General features: G+C 54.1%; 5 protein-coding genes across 5 annotated transcripts; 2 read left to right on the top strand and 3 right to left on the bottom strand.

Annotated features, from left to right (window-relative positions):
- Window positions 1-1363: 1363 nt before the first annotated feature.
- On the bottom strand, window positions 1364-1823 carry BZA05DRAFT_448999 (uncharacterized protein; the record flags this gene model as incomplete). The annotated part of the gene is made up of 3 exons (XM_051487308.1): window positions 1364-1424; window positions 1472-1640; window positions 1664-1823. 3 exons carry the CDS (start codon window positions 1821-1823, stop codon window positions 1364-1366), a joined length of 390 nt encoding a protein of 129 aa, XP_051335222.1.
- A 1913-nt stretch (window positions 1824-3736) lies between these two features.
- Window positions 3737-5348, bottom strand: BZA05DRAFT_439413 (uncharacterized protein; the record flags this gene model as incomplete). The annotated part of the gene is made up of 5 exons (XM_051486535.1): window positions 3737-3918; window positions 4013-4165; window positions 4371-4428; window positions 4577-5002; window positions 5110-5348. Coding segments are annotated over 5 exons (1056 nt in total), but the record flags the coding sequence as incomplete, so codon positions are not given.
- Window positions 5349-7074: 1726 nt separating this feature from the next.
- BZA05DRAFT_448997 (uncharacterized protein) lies at window positions 7075-7927 on the bottom strand (the record flags this gene model as incomplete). The annotated part of the gene is made up of 2 exons (XM_051487307.1): window positions 7075-7240; window positions 7917-7927. 2 exons carry the CDS (start codon window positions 7925-7927, stop codon window positions 7075-7077), a joined length of 177 nt encoding a protein of 58 aa, XP_051335220.1.
- A 2302-nt stretch (window positions 7928-10229) lies between these two features.
- Window positions 10230-11143, top strand: BZA05DRAFT_448996 (uncharacterized protein; the record flags this gene model as incomplete). Its single annotated transcript, XM_051487306.1, has 2 exons — window positions 10230-10252; window positions 10312-11143. 2 exons carry the CDS (start codon window positions 10230-10232, stop codon window positions 11141-11143), a joined length of 855 nt encoding a protein of 284 aa, XP_051335219.1.
- A 3268-nt stretch (window positions 11144-14411) lies between these two features.
- Window positions 14412-14742, top strand: BZA05DRAFT_448995 (uncharacterized protein; the record flags this gene model as incomplete). Its single annotated transcript, XM_051487305.1, has 2 exons — window positions 14412-14666; window positions 14734-14742. 2 exons carry the CDS (start codon window positions 14412-14414, stop codon window positions 14740-14742), a joined length of 264 nt encoding a protein of 87 aa, XP_051335218.1.
- Between the last annotated feature and the right edge of the window lie 16 nt (window positions 14743-14758).

Raw genomic sequence — 14758 nt, 5'->3', positions numbered from 1 at the left:
GCATGCATTCGCAGGATATTCAATGACGGATATTTGTATGTAGTCTATTGGTAATAAGGGCCGATATGTGAGGGACTGTGTCCAAAAGCTGGCCTTCCATATGGTAGCGGAAACTCGAAGCAGACAGATGGTTGGGCAGAGAACTCGGACTTCATCACAGGGACATAGTGAGGGTGGCAGAAGACGTATTTCGTTAACCGAGGTACGTTGTGTATGAACTGAGCCTCAGCACAGAGGACCAGTGGAGATGGTGAAGATGGAATAGCACTTCCAACCAAGCCTTTCTGCGCACGACTGACCATGATCCTCTCATTCCCTTATAAGTGGTATCGGGGAAGCTTCAAAAATCGGGTAGTACCTCACAGAAGACTATCCGCCGGTGATGGAAGCCTTTGTCACGAATTTGATCGGAGCAGCAACTGACAAAGCCCGAAACCTACTACTTGACCGATGAATCGATCCTGACGACAAAGCTAGTGCAGCCTACCTCTCCGTCAATAACCCAGCCGCCCCCTTCCACGGAAGATACCAGGTACATTCCCCCCAGGCACGCAAGTTGGAGTGTACGACATAGAACTCCACGGCGTCAGAAAAGCAGCTGAACACGCATTGCAGTTTGCCAACTGGCAACAACAGGGGCGTCGAACCTCTACACCGACCGAAGATGCTGGTAACCCTTGTTGATCTTGTGTACATTTTGTACTGTATCTCCGGAGGTATCGGCAGTAGGAGACAACCAAGCCGGAGTTGTCGGAGTCGCTCAGGTCTAGCGGCGCTGCGTACTAGCCGAGGGAGATTTGGTGGGCCATCACTGCAAAATGTGGACCAAGAATCACCTTTTTCTTGTGCGTAGATGAATACCGTCGTATCCATGTGCAGTACCTACAGAACAGTGAACTTCGGGGAACGTTGCCTACCAAATAGCGGGGGACGCTATGGAAGTAGGGGGCGAGGTGGCCTTATGAGGAAACGTAGGAACTACCACGAAAGTCAGCTACTATCAGGGTAGATAATAGCTAAATTACTTAGAAACGACAACGTGAGCGGAAACTATCCCAGTCGGTGGGGTCCTCGTACGGATGGAACTTCATCGCACAATTTCGTATCACCTACCACGATAGCGATATCCAGGCCCGTAACAGCACAAAAATCTTCCTGCCACTACCCTACTACTACTGTTCATCACGATCTTCATCCCCAGATGGAAATCTACACTGCTCGCAAAAAATCCTCCGTGCTTTCGTCGCCGCGGCCCGCTTCAAAAGTGGAGGACGGTTTTCTACTTCTGTCCAGATGAGCGTTAGAATTCATGATCCCGTCGTTCTAAAAGTTACGGCAGAGGACTGAATACTTCTACCAGCATTCAGGGTTCTTCAAGCTGCTTACAAGCGAATGTCTTATTAGTAGCATAGAACGTGGTATCGCTGTGTTGTTAGGGAAGGAAGCTTGTGGATTCTGGTAAGAGCACGACACGCCTCTAATAGCGCCAGTAGGCTTGCTCGCGAGCCAGATAGCATCCTCGACGCAACCCGCCTTGAGCAGACTCGATGCGGCGAACCTGGCTCTGCCAACGCCGTTGGGGTAGTCGAAAGTCCAGTTCGTGATCTTCCGGCACCGCCCGTGCAGGTTGTCCAGGAACCCTTTGCCCCAGTCGTTGACCCACGCCCCCGAAGCTCGAACCTTAAGTCGAGAAGCGTGAACGACGCCGAGGAATCGGTGTACTTGCAGGTGGCACTGTTGCCGGCGCGAGCGCTGAGGGTGGGGGGTGCGGCCGAGGCGACCGTGAGGATGGCAGCTGCGGCAGCGATGGAGAGGAGCTTCATGGCTTGGGGAGAGTGAGGTGGTGCTGGTAGTCGTGGTGGTGGTGATTAGTCGCGGTGTTTTCTTCGAGGAGGTCTGCAGTGGTGGTTTGTGAGGATAAGTAACCGATACAGGAGGTGTCTTTATATCCCTTCTTTGAGGGCTGTCGGCGCAGTCTTTCGGTGCCGACAGACTGCGCCGACAGAAGATATAGCGTAGGTACCTAGGTGAAGATCAAGCTAAAGTTGTGGATCAAGCTAGAGCTGTAGATGAAGCTAAAGGCGTAGCTCAAGCTAAAATCCCGCCCATCTCCGGCTCATCTCGGGGCGCGCAGTTTTGTTACTGGTTGCCTCCAGATGCCGGGTCAAAAGCAGGGCTCGATAATCACCGTTCCTTTGCAGAAGCTAGAGGCATCACAGCGCGCGCAAATTGGCCGGAGGTCTTTCCAACCACCGCTTCTTGGAGTTGTGTATGTTCTTCGGCTCTGTACGGAAGTGAGAGTTCTGAGCTATAGATCTTGGTAAAGTTGCATGAAAGACTACATATCGATTGTTGACTAAACACAGAGATGATGCTCTAGAATGTTCCCTGTGAGGAGGATTAGGCGCTTGTAGAGAATCTTCCTCCCAACGACCGGGCCTCTGGTGATCGCACGTGTGTGTCGAGAGTCGTTGCCGAATGTGAAGTTGAAATAACCCCAAGGAGATCAAGGAAAATCCCGGCATCACCGGTTGTCATTCAACCACAACTGTGATTACCGTACAGTGATGGGGTGTAATACAAATGATATTGATAGAGTCCTGTGAGGGAACGCAGATATAATCTGAGTACATTCGTGCTGGGTCCAAAACGGACCGGTCGGTTGACTGCCGAGTGCCGACGCTTAGTGCCGGGTTGCTCAAGGTTCGCCTTACCTAAAGTGCCTACGCTGCATCTTGACGTAGGAACTGGAATAACTTTTCCTTCCATCCCTGCTAGCACTTCCGCAGTGTTGACAGCGCTTGCTGACCGGTACGCACCGTGCTACTTAGTCGGCAACGAGTGCCGGGGAAAACATCGTCCGTCTAAGCCGTTCACGTAGTTACTAGCATACCAGGCGCCAGTGCCAGTGCCGAAGGTGGACGACGGACAAAAGGATGGGCGAAGATGATGTCCCCTTGATCCTAATCCAGTAGACGCAGCGGAGACCGACGACGCAATAGGTACAATGTAGCGTACTCATCGAGTCGATATCTGTGTTCTATCGGATAATCTAATCGTTGAGCTTAGAACTCTTTTCTGGCCGAATGATCTTCTGATAGAAGATACTATGATAGATATCGGCAACAAGAGTGGTATAGAAAGTGATCTTCCCGCCCCTAGTGCTGACTAGCGCGAAAAGTTAAATCCGACGCCTAACGTTGCTTCATTGTTGTGCACCTCGACACCGACGAATCTGGCATCCTTGCCGAACGTCTCCGGCACATCATCGGTATGAAGAATGAACCCAGCGATTTCCATGGCTTCCCGGACGTAATTCGCCAGCGCACTGCCCCTGAGCGTGCCGTCATCGTAGTTGAGCTCCATGGAGGCTTCTACTCGCTCGATGTGTCCGCCTCATTCTGTATGTCTGCCACCAGATCTGTGAAATGTAGGAATATGAAGAAAGAAAGTCTTAATTATTATTCTTCTCATCTCAGAAGTGGGTTCTCTATATACATGTATTCAGATGATAGCTGACGGTTCGCCATTCGGCCAGAACAAACAGGATTGGGTACTCAGCCTCACCGGCGCCTCCCCCGCCACTGCAACACCCACTCCTTCCAACCGCGCTCACCACCACCACGACGATGATGTCTCGCACCAGCAGCAGCAGCACCACCATCACCATCACCCCCACCACGATGAAGTCCTTCACCACGTCTGGCCACCTGTCCTTCCTGTAGAAGTTCCGGATCCTCGCTTTCCATCACAAAATCTCCCGCTATCCCAAATATCCAAATCTTTAAAGTCTAACCCATCCCAAGTCCACAGTCCACAATTCACGCGTTTCTCGCGCGCTACAAAACCCGCCGCACCCACGAGATTCGTCCGATCGTCGGGAGAACTACATTGATGATTGATCACTAAGGACGTGACCTGGCCCGTCAACTCACATGATAGCACGAACCCAATCGAACACATTGGGAAGAAGCTGAAGGAAAGAATGCATGAAATATTACGAGAAACTCACAAGACACCCGGCGGAGGCCCGGCCAGAGTGAGAACTTGAAGAACCCTGCCTAGCAGATGCCCTCACCGAGACGCGGAGGGAGGAGATCGAGGAAGCCGATTCCACGGAGAGTGACTGCCTTTCTGGAAGCGAAGGGCTGATATACCAAGCTTTCTATTGTCTTGTTGAGTTAGAAATTGCCATGAGTGTGATTTGGTGGTATCGTCGGGCCGGGTATCGATTCCATTTTGTCATGGTAGACACCTGACTGGCGGCGACATTGCGCACAGCGGACCGTACGAATATATGTGGATTGAATCATTATTCTTTTGCTTGCCACCTCCTCCATCTCATACCGTCGACCTACGTGGCCACCCACCTTCCGAGCCTCGCCCTCCCCCTCCCGAACGACCACCACCACCACCACCCGACAACCACTGCGGTAACACCAGCACTCGGCACCAAACTCCCCCCAAACACAACCGCATGAAACCGCCACGCCGTATCCTCAGTAATATTGATGCGACTAATCGCAATGGCCCACGGTCCCAGAGTAGATTCGAAGCGAAAGATTTCCACCAATACAGCTCGGGCAGGGTCGCGAGCAGGATCGCCGAAGCCTGTGTCGACACCGCGTAGAATATGTAGCACCAGTCGATCGTGCGCCACGTATGTCGGACTACGTCCGCTACCGCCTGAATCCCGGAGAGGTACAGCGCGAACGGCCGCACGGCGGCGAAGGTCAGGATCAGGAACAGCGGGATTTCGATCAGGAGGACGCACATGATCGAGAGAAGCGCGGGGCGGATAATCTCGAAGGTTTGCGCGAACCGCGTCGCCGACGTGGCGAATACGATCGACATGATCAGGCCCAGAAGCGTCCGGAAGACGATGAGCGTGTTGGAGAGCTGGATGCGTGAGTGCATGGTACGCGAGGAGCGGTCGCCGATGATGAGGTAGGAAACTCGGGGGAGGCCCTCGTTGAGGACTTCGGCGAAAACGCCAATGTATCTACATACGACATACGGCCAGTGGGTATTATTGACTTGAGCTGTCAATGATGATGGTGATGGTGTAATAAACAACGATCGATCAGAGGAAAAGCAATTAACACGTACGTACACACGTCGGTCGTAGCCACCAGCGAGCTATCAATCTGCGAGACCCACAGTTTCGACAGCGTGCCGTAGATAGCAGGAAGGAGGAATGTCCCAAAGTTGAACAAGGCCGCACCGGGATAGCGCTCGCGGCTCCACCTTTGCAGGTTGTATATCAGCAAGCCTGTTATTGACGTCCCGGAGTCGGGGAGGTCGTCACCCCCGGCAGTCGCCTCGGGTTCATCCTGGCTTTTCGCCATGGCACTGGTTGAGCGGTGTCGCTTATAGGTTGATGAGAAGGCAAGATGGTCTATGCATTGTCAGCGAGATGAAGAACTTTGAGTGCAATGGGAAGGGTAGATGTTCTGAGGATGATTCGTTTTACCACTATCACTTGTCGCCAATAAAGGAATACTCGCGCTTGCGTCCTCAGATTCGGGTTCACTTCGGTAGCTGCTGGCACGCGAGGCTCTCCAACGGTTGCTCATCGAAACCGTGATGCAGCGCTCGGTTTATATGCAGCTTGATATGGCATACACGTGGGGGGGGAAAGGTTTATGTAGATTCTGTGGATGTTTCCGCACACGATAAGCAGGGCTTAGCGAGTCTCTGTCTGCGCGTAATGCGGGGGAAGTGGAGATGCTTCGGCTCGGCGCCGGTCGGGTGGTGGTGGAAAAGAATAAACAGCTGCGACCGGCGACGGGTAGCGGGGACCGGCGACGGATAGAGATCGACCGGCGACGGATAGAGGCGACTGGATCTACTCGTATGGCACAGTGGATCAGCCATTGCGCGAATGCATGACACAACTTCTCCATACCAATTGTTCGGCAGGCCGAGCAGTGTACTTGCGGAACCGAGGAATACACAGATACACATGTAGGATCACCGCAAGATCACATGTTCCAGTTTGCTCCGCTACCGATGCGTGTCGGCTCGCCTGCTCCGTTTCGCGCAACAACGTGCATAAACAGTCGCCGGATCATGTCATGACTGATGCGGCAGCGAGTATTCGCCTTCCAAACGATCTCCGCGCTCACCAATGAAGACATAGAACGGGCAGCAGTATGCACGCTCACCCAGGGAGTACATCTGTGCGGCTGACACGCGCAGAGTCCGCGTGTCACCAATAGACACAGGAAGCGGGGTATTACTCAGAAGGAAGCGGGGTAATGTTCGGCAGAGCGGGGTGGTCCGGGAGGCTCAACTGGCAGGTGTGACGGTGAGCCAGGCGCTCGATCCTGGGATTTTGTTGTGGGTGGGTAGGCCTTTCTCGGGCCTGGTGCGTGGTGACATGGTGTGAAGGAGCACACATCCGGGCCGAGGGGCGAGGCTAATGAAGGCTTACTGCCCGACGATGAGGGGGAAAGGGCGGGCGAAGAACGGCCGAAGAAGAAGGCTGAGCCCAGAGAAAGTGGGGTAGATGTGTTTTTGGATGTCCGCACTCCCTAGGGTACAAGGAATGAGTGAATCACTCATTGACTGCATCCGAAATGTCGCAGCATGAGGTGCTCCTCATTTGGTGACAGATACGCACCGTGCTAAATGCATTATTGCTAGTAAATGCAGCAAACTCGGCAGGCAGCGGGCAGGCAGCGGGCAGGCAGCGGGCAGGCAGCGGGCAGGCAGCGGGCAGGCAGCGGGCAGGCAGCGGGCAGGCAGCGGACAGGCAGCGGGCAGGCAGCGAACTTGAAGGCTGTCCGACAGGTCTCATCTCACTCTCTCTCCCTCATCATCTTCATCTCGTCTGCAGAATACACGTTCAACCTCCACCTCCTCTCTCTCTCTAGTCATCACCATCATCTACAGGATAGTTGATCTTGAACCTCTACTCTCGTCTGCCACCACACAATGGACTTGCAAACGGCCAGACTTGGGAATAGTCCGGCCGGCCCGAAGATTATTAGGGTCCAGCGAGGGAGCTGTCGGCGGAAGGAGGCAGAAGCAGGAGGAGGAGGATGTATCTGTGCCAGGAAGCGGATGTGGTTAGTGGGGAGCATCAACGTTGGCGGGAGTCGACGCTAGCGTCCATGGCGGGGCCGTATGCTTCTGCTTCTTCTTCTTCTTCTTCTTCTTCTTCTTCTTCTTCTTCTTCTTCTTCTTCTTCTTCTTCTTCTTCTTCTTCTTCTTCTTCTTCTCCTGCTTCCTATTCCTGTTTTCATCACCATCACAACTCCTCCTCCCGCTGCAACTGCTATTCCTGCTGCAACTGCTACTCCCACCGCAACTGCTACCACTACTTCTGCTGATACCTCTTCTCTCATAGCTCCTACTCCTACTCCCGCCGCAAGCTATTCCCACACCCGCCGCAACTGCTACTCCTGACGTATCTCCTACTCTCACCATAGCTCCTACTCTCCCCTCCCCCGCAACTCCTCCTCTCGATGACAGTCCCCCTTCCCCTCGCTGATATCTCCTCAATCAATTCTTCCTCTCACAACAAGTCCTCCTCGCTGACCACTCCTCCTTTTCCCTGATCGCTCTTCCTACTACTCGCTGAGAACTTATCCTCCTCGTTGACAACTGCTCCCCCCCCTGATAGCCCTTCTTGCTACTCGCTGACAGCTCCTCATCTCGCTGACAGCTCCTCCCCTCGCTACCTGCTCCATCTCTGCATCATCCACTTCCTCCTCTCACAGACAGCTGCTCAATCACTTCCACAACAGTGTGGTATCCGCTACGAGACTGGGCTGATTTTGTAGGATGGCATAGGAGGACAGGCGAGGACAGCGACGAGAGCGTGGTATCTGTGGTGAGATGGCAGTGATATCCGCAGTGAGATTGAGCTGACTCGAGTGTAGGACTGCATAGTAAGAGATGGAACCGACAGCGAGGACATCATGAAAGGACAAGGCAAGGACAGCAAGGACAGCGGCAAGGAGAGTATGCTATCCGCGGTAGGGAGAGGGCGGTGCTGCGGCGTAACTAGAGGAAGGCATAGGAGAATAAGCCGTATATAGTACCACATATGAATGTAACCGATTTGATAACACTGCAAATTACTCAAAATATCGCATTTTGCAACAATACCATCTCAAAACCCAGCGCCTCTACGTCTTGTCGCATTCATCATTATGCTGCATTGAGTGACGTCTCCGTTAATGTGACATCTTGGACCTCACGCCATTCACTAATTGAGTGAACTTATTTTAGGATGGTGTTTCTTGCAACCTCATTGACCATAAAATGCTGGTTTGCCTCATTACTTGTACCCTAGGGACTCTACCTACCACCCCCTCTCGTCCGCTCACCGCCCCCAACTCGTCAATGACCTTGTCTCCCGTCTGTTGCTTCCATTATTCCACCCTTCTCCTTTTCTCCTGTTCCGTAGCTACATGCTGTAGTGTAGAACGGTGTCCAATCCGGACCGAGATATGCAAGAACCCGAGTGATATCCAAAGCATTCGACTGCGATGATCTACCTACTAAGGCCGTATGCGATAATAAATCGATGTTCTCTCCCTCTCTCTCTCCATAGTGGTTTATCGCGCGTATCTGCATGTTCTACACTATAGTAGTACGGACCCTGCATGAGGTTTGCGACGAACTTTGTTTTGTTTCATCATCGTAGCATTCGACCCTAGAAGATCATGGCTGTATACACGTCCGGTTCCACCCCACTTTCTCCGACCGCTGGCCGCGAGCTCGATGTGGGTTTCCTATTGCCCTCCGCCCGGCCCATCCACGCATAACAAAGGGAAAGACAGAAAGAGAGAAGACCAAATGAGATGACAAACTGGAATGGAAAGGAAAAGCGTCAGTCTTTCTCAAAACCCTACCTCACAGCTCCCTGGCCAACTCCTCCCGCCTGTTTAACGCCTCATCTCGTCTCGCGTATGCCGGAAGCCTGTCGCCTCTCTTCTGCTGCTGCTACTCTCTCCGCTGCCGCCGCTCTCGCTCCTTCTCTCTCTTCTCCTGCTATGGGGTAGGTGGGATCCACCGCTGCCGCTGCCAAGTCAGAGAGGTCAAGCTCGGAAATGCTTGTGGCTCTACCCCAAAGGGGGCACCCGCCGGCCCACATCTGTGGTGGTGAGGAAGTAGAGGACGGCCTTGCTGCAATCTTGATTGGCAAAGAGGTCCCTAATTTTAAACCTATCATTCCCTCGGCCAGTCTTCTTTCGCACCTCCGTCCACAGGATCTTCTGCGTAAGCGACTGAGCAACGAGTGAGATATCACAACAGCCACAATGAGTACCATGGCGAGTGATGGAAGTGGACAGAAAGGAGGGGGCGTTTTTGACAAGGACGGAATGTCGAACGTAATCCCGCCAACCACTATCCCTCGTCATTCTTGATGCTATGCTACCTTTACGGTGGGAAAGGATGCAGTAGAGGTGCTGGACTACGAGACTCGGGAGCCCAGCGGGGGTAGACCGTCCACCAGTGTTCTCCGTCGTCCGGTCCAGCCGTCGATGGCAGTCTGCTACGCCTTGGACAAAACCTGATTTCGGGTGCGGAACTTGAGTGTCCGAGTGAGATAGGGTGCTTAGGGCTCTGTGGTAGGGACAGGACGTCGCAACTTAGGCGTCCGAGTCAGAATGCTGCAATTTCGCACAGCTTGCGGAGCGGTGAGGTATGTGCTGCTGACGCGGTGAGGCGTAGGATATCAGTGCTAAGAAATCATCAACAGCCGAATCGTATTCCGTGACTTGGACGGCTGTCCACCACCGTCGGACGGGGACCGACCCGTCCGTGACCGGCTCGGACCTGATGAAGAACTTTTGCAACCGTCTGTTCCTGGCTCGGATCGGATGAGAGAACACTGGGCACCTCTGTGAGCAGTCGCCAGTAGCCTGCCCTTCCCGTCAACAACCAGTATTACAACGGTTTCGCTTCTATACTCCATACTTGTGGGGAATTCTCGTCACATTTTCAAAAGACACCTTCACCCACCAGTCATTGAAACTAGTGAGTTGTGTGTCGGCCAATACACAGCTTGTGAAAACACCACTCACATTCTGGCTCCCGTTGCCCCTAATCACTCCCGTTGCCCTACACACAGCCTACGCTTCTATACTTCAATCCCCTTCTCTCATCCACCTTCTTTGCTTCACACTTCGCAACCAACCCACATCCCGCAACGCCGAAACCTCAAACAGAACACATAACCCCCAACACGCAACACGCAACATCAACACGCAATGAACAGCTCGATCGCACCCATGTAGATTTTTTCCGACTTACAGTCACTTACAGCTGTTCGTTCCGCTAATCGCCCTGTAGGTCTGACAACGGTTGGGACTCTGGCAACGGTTGCGACTCTGACAACGGTTGGGACTCTGAAGACGATCGGAACTCTGACGACGATCGGGACTCTGACGACGGTCGGGACTCCGACGACGGTTGGGACTGGAAGGTTGGGACGATCACCGAGGAGCTCCCGGCCATCATTACAAAGCTCCCGGGGAACACGCAGGCTTGCGACGTCAAGCTGGTCAAGACCGTTAAGGGCACCGTCACCACGGTTGACTGGTCGGTCATCAACGTCACCCTCCGGTCCAGTATTGAGGAGCCGCCAAAATTCCTTCCCCGGGTCTTGGTCGTCGGAGAGGGCGGATTACTCGAAGAACACTCGCTACCAGATGACTGGGAGCAAGCAACCTTCCGGTTAGAGTTGTTACTGAGTCTCCCCCATCTCGTCCTGACCACGCTGGTGAACAACAGGGTCCCAGAGACTCGGCGGGGCAGCAAGCACTTCAAGCGTCAAGACGGTACCCAGGTACCCAGCGTTCCGCCGGCGAAAAACCACAGGGTCTCGACCACGCAGGTGACACCCAGGGTCCCAGAGACTCGGCGGAGCTCCAAACGCGTCAAGCATCAAGACAGTGCCCAGGCACCCAGCGTTCCACCCGCGAAATTTGCGGAACCGGCACCTGCGCTGACCGCAGGCCGGCAGAAGCTGACGTCTGTGATATGGCAGCATGGGGACCCTGTCGCGGTCAAGGTTGAACGTCACTGGGTATGCAAGCACTGCCTCGACAAGCGCAGCTGCTACAACAGTAACAGCGGCTCCGTCAGGCACCATCTACGGATTGCGCATGGCATCGTTCTTTGAGACGATGTCCATTGTCACGCCTGCTAGATGTGTACTCGGATCGTAGTTCCTAGAGAATAACACAACACCTCTCCCCATCGTGATCGTTGCGGTGATCTCGACCACCAATCCTTCCAACATTTCACCTGGGTTGAACCCGCAATTTTCCCCCAACTCCTCCCACCGTTTGCGTGGCCTGGGCCACTAGACCACGCGGGGTTTTTTTCCGTGCTGGAAACAGGACTTCGATGCTTAGAAAGTGGTGGGTGCCCTGCGATGGACAATCCTCTTCTATCCCTCGCTAATTCTTCGACGGCTTCAGCGCCCTGAAGCAATGGCCTCAATACCTCCAACAGCAGGATTCTTGAAGGCTCCTGACTTACGATTTGTTGGATACATCAAAAACCCCTGGCGAACTATCTGATGACGTGAATATCTTCTACGTGAAGGAATGATATCTTGAAGCGGATAGGACATGTACATAGAGGGCCTCCCTGGGCCCTGGGCGAACGAGAAGCACGAGAAGTAACAGAACATCGTCTAGACATCCTTGCATCGGTATCTGCATATCCATTGCCGACAATACCAAGTCTCCATAACCCCATCCCTAGCAGCTCAGAAATTGAGGCCGGAACTACTGGTTAAAACTTGAAATGCCAATCCATCACATCGATCCATCCTCGGGTGCTCCGAGAGCTTCCATTGTCCAAGACTTCCGATGATCCGATCCGAGTTGCATCATCTTCGGACGTCAAATTTTGACAATATCGCCGCACAGATATGAGCTCCCGTCCAAAACGACTGCCGCGACCACCATGGTCCGCCAGCTCTGGACTCAGTTCAGGTCCGTATAGGAGAGGTTCCCGCGGCAACGCAACCTCTCCCGCCAACCATAAGCTCCCTGCCACCAATCGAGCCGCACCGCCGATCAACGTGCTCCAGCACCCCGGTCAAGGCGTGGGTGCTCCTCGCTTTTCGACTCTGCATCCGCCAAGTAGAGCGTCATCCCTCTTCCTCCTCCGCCGCCGCCGATGAAGCCGCCCTCAGAGCTGTGGCCGCTACTCTTGGCAAGTGTCAAAGTGTGGAATCGAGTATATTTAGATGAATCATACTAGATACCCAGTGCCGATGCAGTACAGATCTCCGTGCCCGCCATCGCCCCCCACACCATGACCGGGAGTGTGGCCATTCTGTATTCGAAAGTCGCAACTTAAGATGGCCGGCGGGCGACGCCTGATCGGTCATCCGTCCGAAGTTTACGCGAAGTAGTAGTTGGACTCCACAATATTGGACTCCACAATATTGGACTCCACAATACCATGGCGATCGAGGAATCAGCGGGAATCCTACAGCGCTCTGCGACTATTCTCGGGGGCCCATGCCCGTTTACTATTCCCTGCCAGCTGTGTTCTGTATCGTCTAGTCCAGTCACCTAGCAGTATTTGGAATACATGTAGCAGTATTCAGAAGTATATACATTCTACATTACAATCCCCGAGTATCCGTCCTGCACTGGCTGCCATCGTGGCTTGGGCCTTTACGGGAGGAGAACCAAACCGCTGTTCGTGAAGACTTCCGGACCAATCGAATGTTCGCATCTGTATGTACTCGCAGTGGTGTTGTCTTCACGCACATACGACCCCATCCACCATCTCACTACTGCCGACTTCGTGTGTGTGTGGTTCGGTCGGTTCCCCGTTCACTCACGCCGATGTGGATTCCACGTTGTTCGCGCATCACCATCATCATGCAGCTTTGTGAGGGATTAATCGAGGAAGCATGCGGAGAAGAACAAAGTAATGGGGAGACCGGCGGGAAGACCGTTCTGCAGAACCCACGCCACGCGGAAAACATGGCAAACAAGCAAGCATGCATGCATGCGCAAGGCACCGTAACGTGGCAGCGGAGGCAGCGATAATGGAGCCAATGTGGTGGGCCGCCGTTTAGGAAGTTGACTGTCGGTAGATCTGACAGCGGGTGTGGAATATTCTAGTAGCATACATAGCCCAACGAGCCACCGCCAATTTTCCGTCATCCGGACTGGCGCCAGTTCCGCGCCCGCCCCCGCAAACGGCCTTTTCGATTGGATTTCGATTCGTTCTTCGTGTGCAGCAGCCGCTGCGGATATAGTGTGGCTCAACGCGGGGGAGGCGGTGCACCGGGTTCCAGGGGGGGTAGGTCCTGCGTTGCAGCGCTAAACTCTTTACTGCGGCAGTAAATAAAAATAAAAAAAATAAAATACAAGTACAGCGCCACAGTGCTCAAGGGATATCCGTTCAGGGGGGACATCCTTCTGCAGACGCGGTGGTTGTCTAAATACTTCTATTTCCAGTTCATTGGGAAACCGAGTGATGGTGATGTCGCCGCCTGCATACATGTTTCCACTCCAGTGAGCGCGCCCGGTCAGCGCGCCAAGTTATGCCATAAATTGTTCGGTGGGAGTGAAGGTGTGGCAGTGCTACTTCTTTTGAGTGGTTAGTGTGCACTAGCGACTGCAACGCAAGAGAGTATCCCGTTCCAGGGGTCAGGGGTGAGAACGTGAGGTGCGCCTGGTGCATTCTTACTCGTGCATAAAGGGCCTGTTTCCCATGTGGCCACAATGCGGCAATGCGGCAATGCCGACTGCCACTGGAAGGCACACCGTAGCAAAGTAATTAACTCTATCGAGCTCTTTGTGGCTCACCACGCCACACTGTGGCTGGCACGCGACTCGGATGTTTTTCCCTACCATCTCGCGAAAGGCTGACTCGCTCGCTTCCAGCGATCATTCTCCACACTCCACCCCCGCCCCCGCCGGGAGGAAACCTTACTCTCTTTCGACATTGAAGCTCAGCGCCGAAAAAGAAAAAGATGTCTCGATATTGCTTGAGCACCCTCGTTTATATTAGTTGAGGAGTCTGCTCGGCCAGCTTCCCGATCAAGGTCGGACCACATGGCGAGCGGCGGGCTGCATGGTGATTCCCCCGCACATCTGGGATGCGGATGCGCCAACGCTAGCTACGGGACCGCCGTCGAGAAGGACTTACACCGAGCGAAGTGTGCGGGGAAGAGTTGCGGCGGCGGAGCCTGACATCGGCAGAGGTGACGCAGTGGCTGCAGCGCGCTCCGGGCTTGGCGGTGGACCCCCGAACCTATGGCGCATTGACCGGGCCCTTTCGTCGAGACGTGGAGAGGTACAAATGTGAAGCCTGATCCCCTCAGGTCACAGTACGGTTCTGTTCTTCACTCAATCTTCCTCGTATCGGCCGCCCCCCCCCCCCCCCCCCCCCCCCCCCCCCCCCCGCCCGCTATGTGGAGTTTCCCAGTCCAAACACTTTTCATCGCGGCGTCGCTGCTGTCCGCTCGTGCGCTCGCCGACCTCACTCCCGGTGTCAACGAGAAGTGCCGAGGCTACTCGGCTTCCAACGTCGACTGGCACAGCGATGGAGTCAGTGCCGACTTGAAGCTCATCGGCGACGGTTGCGCCATTTATGGCCCTGACCTCTCGTTGCTGAGGCTTACCGTCAACCACGATACTAGTGAGTCTCCCCCGCCCGTTACCAGTGTCCTACATCCCCGCTGTTTCTGTGCTACCTCCCTTCATATTGTTCACCCGTCTCCTAAGCCAGTAGCTCCACTAACACTTCGACAGAGCAA

The sequence above is a fragment of the Tricharina praecox genome, assembly GCF_024521635.1.
Source record: "Tricharina praecox strain CBS 144465 chromosome Unknown BZA05scaffold_37, whole genome shotgun sequence".
Taxonomy (NCBI): Eukaryota; Fungi; Ascomycota; class Pezizomycetes; order Pezizales; family Pyronemataceae; genus Tricharina; species Tricharina praecox.
The sequence above is the reverse complement of the archived record's forward strand: the minus strand, read 5'-3'. Positions and strand labels throughout refer to the sequence as shown.